General features: G+C 43.8%; 1 protein-coding gene and 1 long non-coding RNA gene across 2 annotated transcripts in view; one reads left to right on the forward strand and one right to left on the reverse strand.

Annotated features, from left to right (window-relative positions):
• Positions 1-932, reverse strand: part of LOC127580438 (uncharacterized) — a 35,873-nt gene extending 34,941 nt beyond the window's left edge. Inside the window, exon 1 of the long non-coding RNA XR_007957822.1 lies at positions 893-932. This is a non-coding gene — a long non-coding RNA (uncharacterized LOC127580438). The remainder of the gene's footprint in view (positions 1-892) is intronic.
• Positions 933-16,598: 15,666 nt separating this feature from the next.
• Positions 16,599-19,957, forward strand: part of plxnc1 (plexin C1) — a 144,885-nt gene continuing 141,526 nt past the window's right edge. Inside the window, exon 1 of the mRNA XM_052034240.1 lies at positions 16,599-19,621. Coding sequence (XP_051890200.1) covers positions 18,656-19,621 — 966 coding nt within the window. The 5' untranslated portion in view covers positions 16,599-18,655. The remainder of the gene's footprint in view (positions 19,622-19,957) is intronic.

Genomic DNA, 19,957 nt, shown 5'->3' on the forward strand with positions numbered 1-19,957 from the left:
AGAAAGCAGGAAGATGTGACTATACAATCAACCTGAATTTCAGCTCAAGATTCAAGTCCTAAGTTCTGAAAAATCTACATACTTTTACAATGAAATTTGTTAGTCTTTCATATGGTGGAACCTGGTAGGTAAGGGAACTCCAGTGCATTGAAGGGTGCGTGGATAACAAAGTAGCAAATAGGTTGGTCATTCTTGGTTTACCAGTGATGAGTTCTCTTCCAGCACTACAATTGGGATTCCTCTTTCCTGCACAGCCCACATATCCTATCAATATATCCTTCTGTTGCTTTCTAATTCTCAAAGAATACATCCAGGTGCTGCACTCAGTCTGAATTTTAAGCCCAGGGCTCCGGAATGGCACTGACGGCAATGTTATCACTGAGCCATAAGCTGACAAATGCAGCCTGCTGCCAACATGTAGATTCCTGAGACGACAATGGTAAATATGAACGAATGCAAGGGTACAGTCCCTGAATGTAATATGCTAGACCCAATTAATGGATATAGCTCAACCGAGCAATGTGAAGCCTAAGGATGTGGGAATGCTGTAGCTTCTAATTTTCAGTTACTTAATCAGATCTCAGTTGCATTAATCAAGCTGAAATCTTGACACACAGCAATGACTGGCTTTTCCCTGCCACATGTCAGTCAAACAGCCTCTTGTTCACTTCTCTAATCTTTTTGTAACTAATAGGCTAAAGCGTTCAAGGAAAATGAAATTTTAAAAGAAGTTCCTATTGCCGTTCTCCCTGGTTACTCCCAGTACCGAGGGTTGGCGCTCCTCAATGCAGAGCTGTGACTGAGGTGCTCCCAGGAGCGCCTAAACAGGAGAGGGTCCCGAATAGCAAAACTTACCACTGTATCCATATCCCATGATCTTGACTTTACTAACCTTCACAGCCACGAGGCGCTCCTAGTATTCTAAAACTCTCGTGTTGCCTATTTGTTAAATATTTCTGGACTTACATCTAACGATCCAAACCCACGTCATAAACTACAAGATTCATCAATCATGTTGTTCCACGTATCTTGTATGGTTTCGGGTCTCAATCCGTATTATTACCAAACACAAAAAAAGCAATGGTGCAGGACATACTAACTTCATTGTTTTTTTAAGTTGATGCTAAAGGCATTTAAGAAATGTTTGTTACATACTTCGGGATGTCAATGTTCATAAATTTGAATTCTACCACCGCCAAACTGGTTGGCTAAACTTGCATGAGTGCATTTCAAAAGTACTACGACAGATGTAAAAATCTTTGACGTGTCCCATGATAGACTTTCAGAAACACCTTATTTACTGAGTGATCATTTTAGAATACTGTACCTTAGCAACCAAACGTCAACAATCCTGTATGGTACTCGGAGTGTAAAATTAGGTGTGGAGCGAGATATTCGTTATAATAGTGAGACGTTGGCAAAGATAACAACCTGAAAGGTCTTTGAGCAGAGAACATATTGGTTGGAAATTGCTGTGTTCGGAATTGCAGCGCCGAGGCTGCGCTCTGGTCTCGCCCGGGCCGCCTCTGCTCTTGGTCCATGTGACAGCGCCGTCCGACTGCCTGCGGCTTCCATATAAGGACAGCAGCCAGGTCAAAGCCATCAAGCACGTGGTTTAGTGCAGCTGCTGGCGTGTTGCTGCAGTAAACTACTTGAGCGCTGCAATTCTTCATTGCACAAGGAATCTGCACCGTGGAGCACTGCGGAGAGAAAAAAAACACACGATCCGTCAGGAGAGCGCTGGCACATGTACTGAGTCCAGCTGCAACACTGAAAGGCACCCGGAAAATACACACACACACACACACACACACACACACAGAGAAATTAGCAAGAAGTACCCGGCGAATGCCTCTCACCCTGGCCCTAACCCATTGCTCATGAATCAGAGATGGGCAATCACTGCATGGGCAACAATGGATGAAACCAAATTCAAAGGCCGATTCAGCATTCATTGCTGCAGCTGGTAATTCAAACCACTAGCTAGCATGTAAACAGTTAATGCTTTGACAGAGGACCTGTCATTGAGAATCCAACCCATCCCACACAGTGGCACAGCTGGTAAACCTGCTGCCTCAAAGCTCCAGTGACTTGGTTTTGATCCTGACCTCTGGTGCTGTCAGTGTAGTGTTTGCATGTTCTCCCTGTGATTGTGTGGGTTTCCCCAGGTGCTCCAGTTTCCTCCAACATCCCACATCCCAAACAGACCGCAATCAGTGAGGTTAGGCAGCAATTCCTCTGGCATGATTATTCTCAACACTGGTGCACCTCAAGGCTGCGTCCTCAGCCCTCTACTCCCTATGCGCTCATGACTGTGTGGCCAGATTCTGCTCTAACTCCATCTACAAGTTTACAGATGATACCACCGTTGTAGGCCGTATCTCAAACAGCGATGAGTTGGAGTACAGGAAGGAGATAGAGAGCTTAGTGGAATGGTGTCATGACAACAACCTTTCCCTCAATATCAACAAAACTAAACAGCTGATCATTGACTTCAGGAAAGGGAGCGGTGTACATGCACCTGTCTACATCAATGGTGCTGAAGTCGAGAGGTTTGACAGCTTCAAGTTCCTGGGAGTGAACATTACTAACAACCTGTCCTGGACAAACCACATGGATGCCATGACCAAGAAAGCTCACCAGTGCCTCTACTTCCTCAGGAGGCTAAAGAAATTTGGTTTGTCCCCTTTGACTCTCACCAGCTTTTACCGATGCACCATAGAAAGCATCCTATCAGGATGTATCACGGCTTGGCAACTGCTCTGCCCAAGACCGCAAGAAGCTGCAGAGAGTTGTGGACACAGCCCAGAGCATTACAGACACCAGTCTCCCCTCCTTGAACTCTGTCTTTACCTCTCATTGTCTTGGTGAAGCAGCCAGCATAATCAAAGACCCCACCCACCCGGGACATTCTCTCTTCTCTCCTCTTCCATTGGGTAGAAGATACAGGTGCCTGAGGGCACATACCACCAGACTTAAGGACAGCTTCTACCCCACAGTGATAAGACTATTGAACAGTTCCCTTATACAATGAGATGGACTATGACCTATGACCTCACGATCTACCTTGTTGTGACCTTGCACCTTATTGCACTGCACTTTCTCTGTAGCTGTGACATTTTACTCTGTACTGTTATTGTTTTTTTAACCTGTACTACATCAATGCACTCTGTACTAACTTAATGTAACTGCACTGTGTAATGAATTGACCTGTAAGATCGGTTTGTAAGACAAGTTTTTCACTGTTCCTCGGTACAAGTGACAATAATAAACCAATACCAATACCAATGTGCAGCTTGGTAGGTTAATTGGCCACTGTAAATTGTCCCTTGTGTGTAGGCAAGTGCTAGATTCTGACGTGAGTTGATGGGAATATGGGGGAAACATGGTGAACATGGTTAATGTATATCAATGTAAATAGGGTGCTTGATGGTCCACATGGACTCAGTGCACTGAAGGGCCTGTTTCCTTGCTGCTATACTTTATTATCTATTGAGAATCTGGCCTACGTGGCAATCCTGTTCATGGTGCACAAATAGATGAATGGTCACAATGGCTCAGGTCCAATGGAAGATGCTCCACCAATAAGGGGGTTATTCTGAGCTGTCTCCTCCACAAGTCATCAGGTGACGATGTGGAAAGCCTCTGAAATCAGTCAGTGATTGTATTAGCAAGGTCACCTGCGAAGAGTGATGAGTGTTTCCAAGGATGTTGATATCCATTTTCCATGATGTGCATTGCATTGGCCTGATTTGGTTCCCTTGGTTCTGTCCTAGACTGATATTCAGGGCCATTAATGTATCACTATAGAAACCCAAAGATTTTTGGCAACACCAAGTTCCTCAGATGCCTGCCTCATTCTGATGCTGCCTGCCATGATCATTATTCTCTGGGAACTGCTGTGTCTGATGTTGCCCCTCATCCTCCTCCTGCTGGAGAGTCTCAGGCAGGGCTTTTGTTGGTGAGCTTGTACGGGACGAAGCTTGAAACCCAGTCTGCCTGATATTGGTGGGTGGGGGGGGGGGCAGACTGGACAGATAACAGAAACCAATTTGGAGCAGATGGTGGCATCCTCCAAAGGGCTCCAGGTCGACCAGTAAATTCAATTGTGGCGACATTCACTGGAGCACAGATAGGGCACAGTGAAGAAAGGGAAAGCCTTTATCCGCCTGGGAATATGCTCACCTCTCCCTCAGAAGGACATAGGTTAAAATTCCATTCCAGAGCACAAAGTTAAGCAGAAACATCAAACTGTTGGAAATGCCATCCTTTGTAGGATACATTAAACTGAGACCCTGCCTGTTTTCTAAGCTGAATGTAAAATAGTGATGTGTAACTTTAGGGGAGAGGGAAAGCCAGACAAATTCACAACGCAGAAACATTTATGTGAAATGGGTTTATTTAACAAGATAGTAATTTTCCACCAAAACCATTTAAAACATCTGATATTTGTTAATGATGTTAACACAACCTCTTTCATTCCTGCTCTTGCTTTACCAGAATCCAGCCCTCAGTGTTCCTTGTGCCCTTTTGCTAGGGGAACTTCGACAGGAGATGGATGATTGTCTCGTTCACACCACTTCCATAAGGAGCCCTTGCAGCCATGGAAGGAGTGGCAGGGAGGACCTTCCATTCAGGTCATGTCCTGGTGACTGTTGGTCAGTTCAGGCAACAAGATGTCTGCCAAAAGGCATGGGGCTCTCTGGTAAGGATATGGTGATCACCATGTTTAACCTAGCAGAGCAATGATCCGGAATCCAAGGCTAAAATTCCAGGGATGTTAGTTCAAATCCCAACATGGCAGCTCTGGAATTTAATTTCAAGTAATTAAATAATTTGGAAAGGTAGTGACCATGTAAAAATCTATCTGGTGCACTGAGGAAATCTGCCGTCCTTACCTGTTCTGACCTCTATGTGACTTCAGAACCACAGTATATACTGACTCTTAGTTGCCCTCTGACATGACCACTCAGTTGAATTATATCTGCTGTGCTGAATAGATTAAAAATAAAACCAGATGAAACACTCAGCATCAACCAAGCACTGTATTCAGACATATCAAGGTCACTCCCAGTCCTGACAACCTTGCAAGCCGCCCTTATGAACTTGTATGGACCAATGTCTAACTCTGCAGAACTCTTCCAAAGCTCAGTCATAGCAAGAGATTTCAGGACTGGGAAAATGCCTGAACAACATCCTCATAATCTTTCTGAAAAATGTAATATCCTCCTTCATAGACTTGTGAGAATCCTTTGCTTGCCTGTTCGGCACCTCCGGCAGAGTTTGTAAGCCCCACAATGGCCTCATCAGTCACCACAAAACCCTGAGAACTGGAGTGGAAGTAAATCACCCTGAGGACAGCCTAAGAAGATGGAACGTTATGGTTCAGCTGCATTTTCTGGTTGAAACTGAAATACTATGTTCAGGTGCTTTTGGACACAAGGTCACCCAGGAAGTGGTTAGGAAGTTAGACTGGCGGAGAGCTGTTGAGCAGGAGGTGGGATATTGTTGTTACTAGTACAAGTAAATCTCACAGACATGCAAACTGTGGGAAACCTATGAGCCCTGTCAGGTTTTTCAGGGAGACACACCAAGAGAACAGCTGTTTCATCAGTTGCTATCAGCTGTGCCTTGGTAGGTGCTTCACTGACCTGAGTTAGAAGAGTTACAAGGCTATGGCTCCGAGTCCCAATCCAGAAATATCAGTGTAAAAATCAGGGCCAAAGACCTGGTACATCGGCAGCTGCTCTGGCCCGGTCCGAGGTCAGCTGACTTATAGTCAAAAGCAGTCTCCTCAAGTTAAATAAAATGTTTGCCATATGGCAGCTTTTTCAGGCTTACAGCTCCAATTTTTCTCCAGGACCAACTGTTAGAAACAACCCACCTTCCTACTGCAAACTTTTGTCCTTCCTTCCCGAATCCCCTTCTACAACCCCACCTCCAACCAAAGCTGGCACATCTTTTCTTCTTGCCCTTTCCAAACTTCCTCTGCTATCTCTCTCCTGGAACTGCTTCAAACCTTCTCTCTCACTTGTTATTACCCATTTCTCCTTTCCTGCTCCTCATGCCTCCTCTCCTGCACACACCCCCCCATAACAACCTCTCTCTCATCGATCAAACCTCTCCTGCTCCCATAACACCCCACCACTCATTTCCCTTGAACCTCCTCCCCTGCTACCTTGATTCTCATCTCCCTCCCACCCCTCTCCCCCAAATCCCATTGGCTGCCCTTATCTCTGTCCCTTTGTGCCCAATGGCACTTTGTCTCACAGCAGCTTTAACAGTGCAGTACTCCCCAGTACTGAACCTGATCATCAGCCTACATTTTTGCACTTGGAACTCTGCACCATAGCCTTCTATTTCACCCACTGAGCCACAGCTGATACCATTTTGTTGAACAGCTGTTTTATTGGTAAGTTTTTGTTTTGATTAACTCCCTATTTTTACTTCCAGTCTATAAAATGATCCAGTTTAGGTAACTGAAGCCATCTCGCAAGACGTTGCCACGCTCCAGAATGGTGATATTGGAAATTTAAGCCTTTTCCCTGTGTTGCTCATTCACCATTTACCACCAGTTGTTACGACTTCAGCAATTACTGAAATTCATAGTCTAGATCCCCTTCATCACAAGGGGTGAACTGTAACTCACAAAAAAAGTTTGCAATAACCTTCTGAGAAAAGCAGAAGATGTCTGTGTAAAGGGAAATTTGCTTCTGACTGGCCTGGGGATTTTTGCTTTTAATAAATTCTCTTAAATTTTCACTTTCTTTTTTGGAATTTTCCTAATGGTTCAAAGGAATAACCAAGTATAAGGAAGAGAGTCTGGTGAAAAAGTAAAAAAAAACTGAAATAAAAATAAAAAATATGAGAAATAGCAGATCAGACAGAGAAAGTAAGTTAACATTTCAAGTAAGTGACTTTTCACCAGAAAGGTTTGAAATCAAGCAGATTTTAAGGCGCCAAGGAGGTGGAGAGAAGAAATGAGATCTGTAATAGGGTGGACACCGACAAAAATTAAAAAACACCAGTGTTGGTGGTGCTGGCTGAGAGAGAGCAGTGAAAGCTTGTTAATTGCGGTTGATCTGTCCAGTGGAGGTGTAAATAGAGACAAATGAGGAGAGAGGATAAAGAAACAATGTCAGAACTGGAATACAGAACATAGAAGTTGCTGGAAATCTGAAATAAAAGAGAATACTGGAAATACTCAGCAGGTCAGGCAGCATCTATGGAGAAGAAAGAAAAAAACAGAATTAACTGAATTATGGTTAATGACCTTACACCTGAACTGGGAAGGCTGGTTTTCTGAGATTTTGAATTCAGTGTGGAGTTCTGAGGGCTGTCACATGTCTGGTCAGAAGATGAGGTGCTGCTCCTCTAGCTCACATTGGGCTTCATTGGAACAGAGGCCAAAGACAGAGCGATCAGAGGGGGAGTGAGAATTAAAGAGTTGGAGGCTCAGGGTTGCCTTGGTAGACTGAACAGAGATGTTCTGCAGAGCAGGGGGTGTGAGGTCAGCATGGACATGTCCTCTCTCCAGTCAGGATGGGTGTGTTTGATGTGGCCCTGCACAAACAGATACATTTATAAAGTGGGGCTGTGGGAATGGAGCAGCAAAATTAACCTCAGTTACTGAGGATGTGCTGCTTGTATAAAAGTATATGTTCATTTAGCTCCATCATGTGGTCAGTCTCATTAACTCCACATACAGGGTAGGAGAAATTGTTCTATGGAATAAATGACTGATGTTTTCCAAAAAGGAAGTTTCACTCCCAATTTTTAAAGTTATATTAATGAAAAGAGTTCACAGATTGCTTCCTTTAACATTGTACAATGGAAAAATCTGAGAGAAATAACTAGCACGCACAATTTTCACCAAACATTCAAATCTTTGTGACTGAAGAACTGAATTGGTGGTCACAGGCTAAAGGCCCATCCTAGACATAACAAGTGCTGACAATCCTGTTCAGTCCTAAGGGAGAGCTGTTCTTTAATGGATGCTTTCTTTCAAATGAGATGTTAAAATGAGGCCCCATTTACCCACTTGGAAGGGCTATACAAAGTTTTATGGGCAGGTTAAAGAAGAGTAGAAATACTTTCATTTTATCCTGGGAAATATTCTTCCCTCAATCAATGCCCAAAGCACACTGTTTGTGGGATCTTGCTGTACCCAATTTTACTGCTCTGCTTCCCCATTACAGTAGTAACTGCATATCAAAAGTTTTGAGATGTCCTAAGATGATGAATGGTACTATGGAAATTAAAGTCCTTTTCCTTTATTGCTCGTTCAACATTCACCACCAGAAACAATGACGCACAGACCTTAAAGAATCAGTTAGATTCTCTGGCACTCATTTCACCAAAGTTGGAATAGTTGGAAACGATTCTCTATCAGGAGTTTCAGTGGGATGAATAATGTTGGTTTCAACACCAGTTTACGGTTTGCAGGAGAAAACATCTTAAATTAGTCAGAGAATCATACAGTTATACAGCATACCATGTCTGTGCTGACCAACATGCTAATCAATACTAACCCTACTTGCCTGCATTAATTCCTCTATGCCTTGCTCATTCAAGTTCCCTTCCAGATGTCTTTTAAATGTTGCTTTTGTTCCTGTCTCCACTACCTCCTCTGACAGCTCATTCCAAATACCAACTACTCTTTGTATGAAAAAAATTACCCCTCAGATCCTGCTTAAACATTCCCCCTCTCAACTTAAATCTGTAACCCCTAATTCTAGACATCCCCACCATGGGAAACAGACTCTGGCTATCTACCCTATCTATGCCTCTCATAATTTTATATACCTCTATCATGTCACCTCTCAGCATCCTTTGCTACAGAGCCAGCCTGTTCAATCCCTCCTTATAACTCATGCCCTCCAATCCAGGCAACATCTTTGTGAATCTTTTCTGCACCTTCTCTTGCTTAATCTACATCTTTCCTCTAGTGTGACAACCAGAACTGCACACAATTTTGCAAGTGTGGCATAACCAACATTCTGTACAATTATAACAAGATATCCCAACTCTTGTACTGAATGCCTTGGTCGAAGCAATGAAGGCAAGCATGCCATACGCCTTCTTCACCACTCGGCCTGACTGTGCTTCCACTTTCAGCAAACTAGGTCTCTGTTCAACAATGTTCCCCTGGGCCCTGCCATTCACTACTTTATCTGCCGGTGACATCTCATGGCCTCTATTTGCCCTCCTAATTTCCTTCTTCAGTGTACTCCTACAGCCCTTATATTCTTTCAGGGACTCATTTGATCCCAGCTGCCTACAACTGACATATGCTTTCTTCTTTTTCCTCTCCAGAGCCTTACTATCCTTCGTCAATCAAGGTTCCCTAATCTTGCCAGCCTTGCTCTTCACTGTAACAGGTGTGGTGGTAGTGTAGCGGTCGAAATTAGCCGTCGAAATTAGCCTTCCCCCAATTTAATTTGAGTATCAGTCTTATCTTTTTCCATAACTATCTTGAAATTAATACAATTATGGTCACTGGTCCCAAAGTGTGCCCCCTCTGGCCAGTCTGATTTCCTAAGAGGAGGTGGACTGTAGCCCCTTCTCTAGTAGGGCTATCTATATATTCTAGAAAACTATTCTGGACATACTTAACAAATTCTGCCCCATCTAATCCCTCAGCACTAAGGCAGTTCCAGCCAATATCAGTGAAGTTAAAATCACCAACTATTACAACCCCATTATTCTTACACCTATCTGTGATTTTCCTGCATATGTTCTCCGCTAATTCCCGCTGACTATTGGGGAGGCCTATAGTATAATCCCATCAAAGTAATCACCCCTGTTTTTATTTCTAAGTTCTAAGAAAATAATTCATTTTTCAGGATGAGCAGAGGGACTCTCCCTGGTGTCTTGGCAAATGTCTATTCCTTATTCAGTACCACTAAGGTACCCTGCTGTACGCAAATTGGCTGTGTTGTTTCCTGCCCAATTTGAAACAAACTCAATGGACAATGTTTCATCTTTCAATGTTGTGAAAAATGATGTATAAATGCATTTTTTTAAAGTGCAAGAAACAAAAGATGAAGCAGAGGTCCAAGGTCAACTAATTCTTTACATATATATCATTGCAGCTGAGGGATTCTCATGCACCAAAATGCACCAGGCTTTCTCTGTATTAGTTTACATAATAGGTGATATTTCATGCGGGTAATCATGTGATGTAATGATGAAAGAGCCTGTAGTTTCAAGATATACTAGGTGGGGCTGTGGTTTCCTGCCTTCTAATTAGGTTAGCAAGTAAAGCCACCTTCTGCTCCTTGGCATCATGTTTTTTTTGCAGTAAAATGAAGGTGGTCTCTTCCCTAGGCCTGGTTTTCTTACATCCCATGTGAACAAGCAAGATGATGCTGCAGTGCTTGTGATTATACTGGTTCACAACAGACCGAGGTAGTGGTTCTCTGCACTCCTGTTGACTTGCTGATCCAGTATGTCCTTCTTAATGAATGCTTATCTGTTTTTATCTCAGATTTTTAGCTTTCTTTCACTGAATGTTGGTTTTCTTTATCCAAGCAAGATTTGGTGCCTGATTTAAACTAGTCATAGAGCAATACAGCACGGATGAAGGCCCTTCAGCCCAACAATTCCATGCCGACCATGGTGCCCACCCATCTAGTCCCAATTTTCTGCGTTTGGCTCATATCCCTCTAAGCTACACCCCTGCATGTACCTATCCAAGTGCTTGTTAAATGATACTATTGTACCTGCTATTGTGCCTCGAATTGTACCTAATGTACTATTGTAACTAACCCAAGTTTACAGAAAATGTAAGATTATTTCAGTTCTTTCACTTTCCATTGGATGGCTTAATTCATGGCCAGTGCCAAATTAATCTGCAGCAGCAACAGGTTAATGGGACTGTGGTAATGTTGAACAGCTATCATCAAAAGGAGGAGGCCAGGTTCAAGGTTTTGATCTTTGAACACTCTTGTCATCAGTCGACCAATGTCTGCCTTTGCTGATAGATGACTGCCAATATATGGAGGGTGGGGAGTTGGATGGAGGAGTTGAAGATTGAGAAGGTTGATGAAGCAGCCTTGCTTGACCCCACTTGTACTGGGGTTGTGCTTGTGGTGGATCTGTTGGTTAGGATCACAGCAGGCTTGCCATCATGCAGCAAGTGTAGAATGGTAATAAATTTCTAACAATGCCATTCAGAAAAGGATTTTTCATAATTGTTCAAAGGTTTTTGTGAGGTTATAAAAGGTGATGAGCAGTAGATGGTGCTACTCCCCAAGCTTTTCTCGGATTTGCCACAAAGAACGTCCTGCATGCTTGTGAGACATGGGCAATGTCCAGAGCACTGAAGCACCACCAACAGTGTCTTTGCAAAATTCTCTCAATCTATTGGCAGGTTCAGCAACGTCTCCAAGCCAGCACCCTCAGCATCAAGGCTGTGATCTCACTAAACCGGATCCTGTCACCAGAGACCCAAATCAAGCACTTTGTTGCAAGTGCTGTCAAGAGAAGAGATTTCCAGAAGGACAGAGAAAATGCTTCAAAAGTTTTCAAAGTTTCCTTGAAAAAAAAGTAACATCCTCACCAGCCCAATGGAACCTGCAGCCTATGACTGCTCAAAATAAGGAGCACTTAAAAAAACATGAGCACTTCCAGCCTCCATGAGCAGAGCACACAGGCACCAAGCACAAACAGTAGAAGGAGTGTCCAACATCCCAAACAGCCTGTCCACCACCAACCCTGTCAAGCACTTCCTGCCCAATAAGGGGCAGAGTCTGGTCCCTGTGCAGGATTTTTCAGCCACCTTAGAAACCACAGAATTGGAGTAAATACAAGTTACCCCAAGAGATTGCCTAAGATGGAAAAACAGCAAATAAGCTCCACAAGCAGGAAATGAGTAAAGCCTCACATTATGTTGAGATTACAAGACAGCAGACCCAGACAGGCCTCATTGGTAGTTATTTCTCAAACATTTGAGAAATAACTACCATTTACCCATCTTTCCCCATATCCCTTTCCTTCAACCATCCATCAAATCCCATCCCTCGGAATAATAAAACTTCTCCTGCTCTTTGTCTCATATCGTTTGCATCTTGTATGTTTACCTGTCCTAGCTTGTCCTGCACTGCCCTGCACTACTACACAATGTCCCATTTTATGTAAGTGACACCAAATCCAAACAAGTTAATCATGTTGAAAGTACATGGGTGGAAGTTATGATCCAGTGCACATTCCTTCTCCTTACACCCCTGCTACAACTCTAACCCTTAAAAGAAAATGGAATTTTTGATTTATTTACAAATCAAAATAATGGGAGAACTGCTGCATTAAATACAAAGAGTAATAGTTAAATTAATGCTTGATTCACACTAAACAGCACAGAGTGCTCAATAGCGTTCCCAAGACAGGAACATGAGAAATAGGAGCAGTTCCATGATTCATCAAGATGGTGGCTGATCTTTTACCTCAGTGTAATTTTCACTACAGGTCAGGGGACCAAAACTGTACACAATACTCAAAGTGTGGTTTCACCAAGGCCCTGTATAATTGTATTAAGGTATTTATAGTGGAATCCTCACTTAATAAAGGTTAACATGCCACTTGCCTTTCTGATTGCTTGCTACACCTGCACGTTAACTTTCATTGACTTGTATATAAGGACACCCAGGTCCCTTTGAACATCAACAATGCTCAATCTCTTTCCATTTTAAAAAATACTCCGATTTTTCGTAATGTACAACAAAGATGATAATCTCATATTTTTCCACATTTTATTCCATCTGCTATATTCTTGTCCATTCATTCAGCTTGTCTACTCCCTGAAGCCTCTTTACATTCTCCTTCCTCCTCACATTCCCACCAAGTTCTGTATCATCAGCAAACTTGGAAATATGACATTTGGTCTCTTTTGTTGAATTGTTGATATAGATTGTGAACAGCAGGGGCCCAAGCACCGATTCCTGCAGTACCCCACCGGGCACAGTCTGGCAACATGAGAATGACCTGTTTGGGCACACTCTTTAGTTTCTGTCCATTAACCAATTCTCAATCCATGTGAGTATGTTACACCTAATTCCATTGTAACCTTACTAACCAATCTTATCAAAAATCTTCTGAACCCCATCCACTGGTTCCTCTCGTCTATTCTACTCGTCACATCCTCAAAGAACTTCATTAGGTTCATCAAGAATGATTTTCCTTTCATATGTCCATGGTGATTGTGCTCAGTTCCATTATTCTTGATGGTTGTTCTGTTATTACATTCTTCATTATAGCTTCCACCACATTCCCTCCTACTGATCTCAGCTTAGTAGTTCAGTAATTCGCTGTTTTCCCTCTCCCTTTCTTTGATAGTGGGATCACACTTACAACCACCCAATCTGCAGGAACAAGTCTAGAATCAGTAGAATTTTGGAAGATAATCAGAGCAAAAGATTCTAAAATTATTCCTGCAGATTGCTCACTAGATCCTTGTTTCTGGCAGGTTTTTTTGTGAATTCTTCCATGAAGATTCAAAAATATTTATTTATTTTATCTGCCACCTTCTTATTCCCCATTATAATTCTCCCTTCTGTTGATAAAGAACCCACATTTGTCCTCACTGGTCTTTTCCTTTTTATATGTCCACAGAAGCTTTTACAGTCGATTTTATGTTTCTTGCCAGGTTTATGTTCTATTTTTCCCTTTCTCCATCAATATTTTCATCCTCCTTTGTTGAGGTTGAAAATACTTCCAATCTTCAGCCTTACTGATATTTCTGGCAATTTTGTAAGCTTCTCTCTTTGACGTAATACTAACTTTAATTCCATCTCTCAGTCACAGATGGACTACTTTTACCATTGGTTTTTGAGCCTTAAAAAAGAATACATTTAATCTGCTATATTAGATGTATTATTTCTTTAAATGCTGGCCATTGAATGTCCACCATCATAACTTGTAATACATTTTCCCAAATAACCATAGCCAACTCGCCCCTGATACTTCCATAGTTTCCTCTGTTTAGGTTCAAGGCTGTAGTTTCAGAAGGAACTTATCAATTTAAAGCTCAAAATAAGATTCTATCATATTAAGGGAACTTTTTGCTCCAGTCCTCTTTATAACAAGATAATCAATTACCCTTTCTCATTGCACAATCCAAGATCTAAACAGCCCTGGACAGATGCCTGACCTGCTGAGTGTTTCCAGTATTTTCTGTTTTTGTAGCCTTTTCCATAATTGGTTCGTCAACATATTGATTTGAAAAATCATCCCATGTACATTCCACGAATTTGTCCCCTTTCTTATTACCATTAAATTTTGTCCAGTCTAAATGTGAATTGAAGTTCCCCGCCATTACTATATTACCTGTAAAACATGCACTCTAATATCCTGATTTATGCTATACCAAATGTTACAACTGCTATTTGGTGGCCTATAAATAACTCCTACCAACATTTTCTGCTCTTTATTGTCTCTTGGCTCCAATCAAACTGATTCTAATTCTACATCATGATCTGCTGAGCCAAGATCATTTTTCACCTCTGTGCTAATCTCATCCCCTGTCAATGGAGCTGCTTTATCTCCTTTTCATTTTTCCTTGAACTTCCAACTCCCAGTTTTGGTCAACAGCCCCCCTCACCTCCCACCCCCTGCAGCTAGTTTTCCTAATGGCAATTAGATCATGCCCAGTTACATCTATTTTAATTATTTCATCTTGTGCTGAATGCTGTGCACATTTATAAGTAGAACCTACTGCCATTTTAACTGTTTCCCCACTTTGACCTTATTTGCTCTTTGCTTTTGTCTACTTATTTTCTAACTTCCCGTTTTCTCTCCTTTCTGAATTATCTGCAAAATCCTCATCTCCCTGCTCCCCATTAGCCCCAGCAATCCCCAGTACAAAGATATTAGTCCCAGGTGTGATCAGTCAAATTGCACATATCCCACTGATTCGAGAAGCAACCCCAATGTCTCATCTCCAAAAGCCCTCCCTCCTGCACCATCTCTCCAGCCACAGACTCATTTGTTTTCTTCTCCCACTTCTGCACTTGTTGGCATGTGGCACTGGGAGTAATCTTGAGATAACTACCTTTGAGGTGTTCATTTTTAATTTCTCCATAAAATCCAATAGGGCCTAATCACTTTTTGTACTCATGTCATCGGTACTGATGTAGACAACAACTTTAGGTTGTTTACCCTCCCCTTGCTGTAGCTGATGCTCTGTAGCTGATACCAGGGAGAAAACACATGATCCTGAGAGCCACATCTGTGGCATCAGAAGCAGCTGTCTGTCCCCCAAACTATGAATCCCCTGTCACTGTTGCTCTCTCATTCTTCTTCCTTCTCTCCTGTGCAGCTGAGCAGCTTGTGAGTGAGTGCCAAGATGAACCATTACCCTCACCAGTTTACAAAAGGGAAAATTCATCAGTGAGTGAAGTGGACTCAGTGGATTCCTGGACTATTTCCCTGGTGGTCACCCATTCCCTCTGTGTCTGATCATTTCCCTACACACGTAATCCACAAAATTCTCAGTCTGGTGGACACACCACTGTGACGTCAAACATCATTTTGGCTCTGAAACCTGGAGTTATGCTGTTGCAGCTGGAGACACATGGATGTCTAGTTCACTGGAAATGTCTATGACATCTCGCATGGCACAGGGTGCAGCTACACTTAGCAAATCTCTCCAGCATGCCTCTCCATAATAGATAACTGATAAAGTAGAAACTTGTCAGAAAATATTTACCAGCTACTCACCAATCAGCTCCCTGGCTTGCACTAACAAACCAATGCTAGGACCACCATGCTCAAACCACACAAAAACTTTACTTTTAAACGTCACCCGAATTCATTTGACAGGTATCTGATAGTAACGGGCTTCAAATAAAATGGGGAACCCCTCACAAAGTTACTTGTTAACCACGTCAACTAAAAGCCACAAAACAACAGGATGTGATTTTAAAAGTAAACAAGAAAGACAAAATAACCTGGTCCTTGTACTCACCAAAGCCTAGCCTCTGTGGACCACATTGTTCTTTAGGACTCACTTTTAAACACAGTGAAGGGGAGAGGATAGGAGAGGTGATGGGGAATAAGGGACAGATGTGGGGGGGGGAGGTGAGTATTGGTAGGAGGGGAGCGGTGGTGGGTAGTGTGAGGGAAGAGCTGTGGGGTAGAGGCCAGGTGGGTTGGGTGTGTTGAGGTGAATGGGTGAATTGTGAGGGAAAGTGAGGTGAATGGAACTGGGTGGATGGAGGGATGGGAGCGGATGCGGAGGGATGGGAGCGGATGGAGGGATGGGAGCGGATGGAGGGATGGGAGCGGATGGAGGGATGGGAGCAGGCGGAGGGATGGGAGCGGATGCGGAGGGATGGGAGATGGAGGGATGGGAGCGGATGGAGGGATGGGAGCGGATGCGGAGGGATGGGAGATGGAGGGATGAGAGCGGATGGAGGGATGGGAGCGGATGCGGAGGGATGGGAGCGGATGGAGGGATGGGAGTGGATGCGGAGGGATGGGAGTGGATGCGGAGGGATGGTACCAGGGGAGGGGTGAGTGGAGGATGGTGTGGGACAACGAGAGTACGAGGATAGGATTCAACATCCACAGTACTGATGAGATGTCTCTGTAATAATGTTTAATCAAGAAATTTTCAACTTAATTTCTTCTAACAAGCCAGGTTGTTTCACTCAGAGTCATGTAATAATAGCGTGAATTCAAGAGATGGAAAATTTGACTCTGAGTTCTATACCAAGTGCAATTTCACGTGTGAAGCCCCCTTGAGCTTGGGGCTTTCCAAATGACAAGAGTCCCAGCACTGTAGTCAGGATGTCCTGCTTACAAGCAACATTATCTTATTAGTTTTTCATCCATTCTTGGGATGTTGACATTGCAGGCGAGAACAGCTCTCCTTGTCCCTTGAGATGTTGGTTCTTTATCCACTGTAGCAAAAGCGCCCCCGTGGTGCTGTTAGTTAAGGAGTTCCAAACATCGAGGATTTAAGGGAATTAGCAAAAGAACCAGAGAAGATACTACATAGAGTCATAGAGAGATACAGCATGAACCCAGGCGCTTTGGGTTCTTGAGTCCACATCATCAATCAAGCACCTATTTTAACACTTAATCCTCTCTTAGACCATTTTATTCCCTTCATATTCCCAACAACTTCTCCAGATTCTACCACCTATATACATGCTAGGGGCAATTTGCAGTGGCCAATTAACTTACCAAGCCATACGCCTTTAATGCCACAATTTGTTAAGAGTACGGATTGCACTATGGGTAGTATAAGCAGATATAATATGGTGTTGGATAACTAGTTTTAATGGAGAAATTTGCAGGGCTTTGGGGAGAACAGGAAAGTGGGACTGACTGGATTGCTCTTTTACAGACCCAGGAACACTAAGGATTCTGGTCAGCCCTGACTCTATCTGGACTGTTCCCACCAGACAAATTATATTAAAATCATACCCACTATTTCCACATTTTTCACAGAGGGTGATGAGAATGTAGACCTTGCTACCACATGGCATAGTTGAAGGTGGTGGTATTGAAATGTTTGAGGGCAGCCTTGGTTCATTGACAAAGGAACAGAGAGGAACTGTGGCATGGTGGGAGATAACTCGTATGGAGTATAAACTGGACGAAATGACCCAGGTGTGTTGTGTATTCCATGTAACTTAATCCAATTCTATCTAGAAAAGGAGAAACCTACAAGTGTTTAGAAATGGGATTGAAAGTGCAGGAGAGAAATTAAAGGCAAAATTAGGAAAGCAAAGAAGTGATGTATAAAAGCAAAGATAAAGAACAAGAGGATAATCAAGGAAAGAGCAGAGTCTATTTCGTCCAGAAAGGGTAAACTGTTTGTGGACGTGATGGATATGGGCAAAGTTCTTAAAAATACTTTTGCAGCTGTCTTCACAAAAGGGATGGAGGGTGAGAAAGGGGTGTGGGAGATGAGGATGGGGTGGAGAAAGGGGAGGAAGACAGGGAGGAGGGGAGAAAGAGATGCCAATGTTACAGGTAAAGAAGTTTGTGAAACATTGGATGGACAAAGCACAAGAATTCTTTTCTTTGGAAGTGGATAAATTACCAGGTCCAGATGAAATACATCCAAGGCCATCAAAGGAAGTAAGGAGAGGTATCTGGGAGACTCTGCGTGTAATTTTTCAGTCCTTCCTGGCTACAGGAGGGTGCCCAAAGATTGGAATTCTGCTAAGATGCTACTGTTGTTTAAAAAAGGAGACTTAATTGAAGTGTATAAGATTGTAAGTCTAGATAGAGTAAATAGGGTCTATTCCCGTAGTCAGGGATCAAAATCCACTGGTGTAGATTCAAAGAAGTCGGAGAGGAGAAAAATATTTTTAGCCGGAGCGTAGCTGGCGGCAGGAACTGACTGCCGGAGACTCTCACCACATTTTAACAGGTGCAGGGAAGAACAGTGAGCTGCAGATTCCGCACCGAGTGCAGGGAGGTGGGACGAGGTAGGGAGCTCCTCTCCCACCAGCACCGACAGGCTGCGCTTCTGTGTGTAAAGCAGAAATACCAGCAGGAAATCCAAACGGAAAAGGAAGCGAGTACCACTGTCTCGGCAAGTTCTTGCCACACTCCGCACTGAGCGAGTTGAGAGTGCACTCCAATGGAAGGAGGGCAAGGTCTTGTGCACTGGTAGCCCGGCTCTCCGTTAAGTGCGACGCCCATGCATCCTCCAAAGGGTCTTCGCCTCTGCCTCCTGCTCTTTAACACTTTGCTTGCTTTGGCCACGGAGCCGAGCTACCGGTTTGAGATGGGCACCAATAACATTGCAATGAGCACCAGTGACGGCGGCAGGGTGTTCGTGGCCACCGACAACTCCTTGTACCAGTTCAACCGGAGCCTGGCGCTGGAGATGTGGGTGAGCACGGGGCCGCGGCTGGACGGGCCGTGTGTGCACAGAGAAGGTTGCTGCGTCCGCTGGAAGAACACCACCAATGTGAACAGGATCCTGGTGGTGGACGAGAAGAACAAGCGTCTGCTCACCTGCGGCACGGTGAGGGCCGGCGCCTGCGAGGTGCGTCAACTGAGCAACATCAGCGACTTCCAGACGGACCTGCTGGGCCGAGTGGCCGCGCAGGACCCCCGAGCCTCCACCGTCGCTTTTCCAGTAGAGTTTTCCGGAAAGTCTTACATGTTGACAGCCGCCACATCCACCGACGAGAACAGTAGGTTTGTCCCCGAAAGCTGTAAAGGCAACGCCAGTTACTACGGGATAGTGAAAACGCAGATCTTACTGAGGTCTCTGGACGCAGAGGTGGGATCCGGGACCTTTCTTTACTATGACACCGATCTTCAAGAACCGTCCGTCGATCTTCAGTCTTCCGCCGAGCACCAATTCGTACAGGGTTTCTACTGGAGCAACCATACCTACATCTCACTAAATAACAACATCTCCGCCCCCCAGGTCTTCGTGGCTGAAGTTCCTCTGCTACAGCACAACGCTCTGGTCAATGTGTCCTGCCAGCTGACTGGGGACGGAGCTCTGCAGGTCCTATCATCCGCCCACATCCTGACCCCCCTGCACCAGTCCTTCCTGGCTGCAGTCTTCTCTCGACAGAAACAACCCCAGCACAATGGCCTCTGCGTTTACAACTTGGAGCAATTTAACAAATGCAAAGGTGCAGAGAAGGTACGTTTGCTCATGGTCGTTATTTAACGCGAGGTCCACGGTTAACATGTCGAATAAGGGGCAAATAAATCAACAAAGTGGAGTATTTCCTTGGGGCAGGTACACCAACATTTGTCGAATAAAGTTACCGAATCCCAAGAACACTCACTGTTAATTGGAGCGGTGAGACGAGATGGCATTGGTCAAGCGTGAATAAAGTAGAAACAGTTCACTTCAATTAATAGACAAATGACTTCCAGGCACCTCTTCAAGGTAAAATTAGCTCACTAACTCACATCCAAGGACCTGCATTAATGATCCAAGAACATAAGTTCAAATCCTGTAGGGAAGCTAAGG

Source organism: Pristis pectinata, chromosome 19 (assembly GCF_009764475.1).
Source record: "Pristis pectinata isolate sPriPec2 chromosome 19, sPriPec2.1.pri, whole genome shotgun sequence".
Lineage (NCBI taxonomy): Eukaryota > Metazoa > Chordata > Chondrichthyes > Rhinopristiformes > Pristidae > Pristis > Pristis pectinata.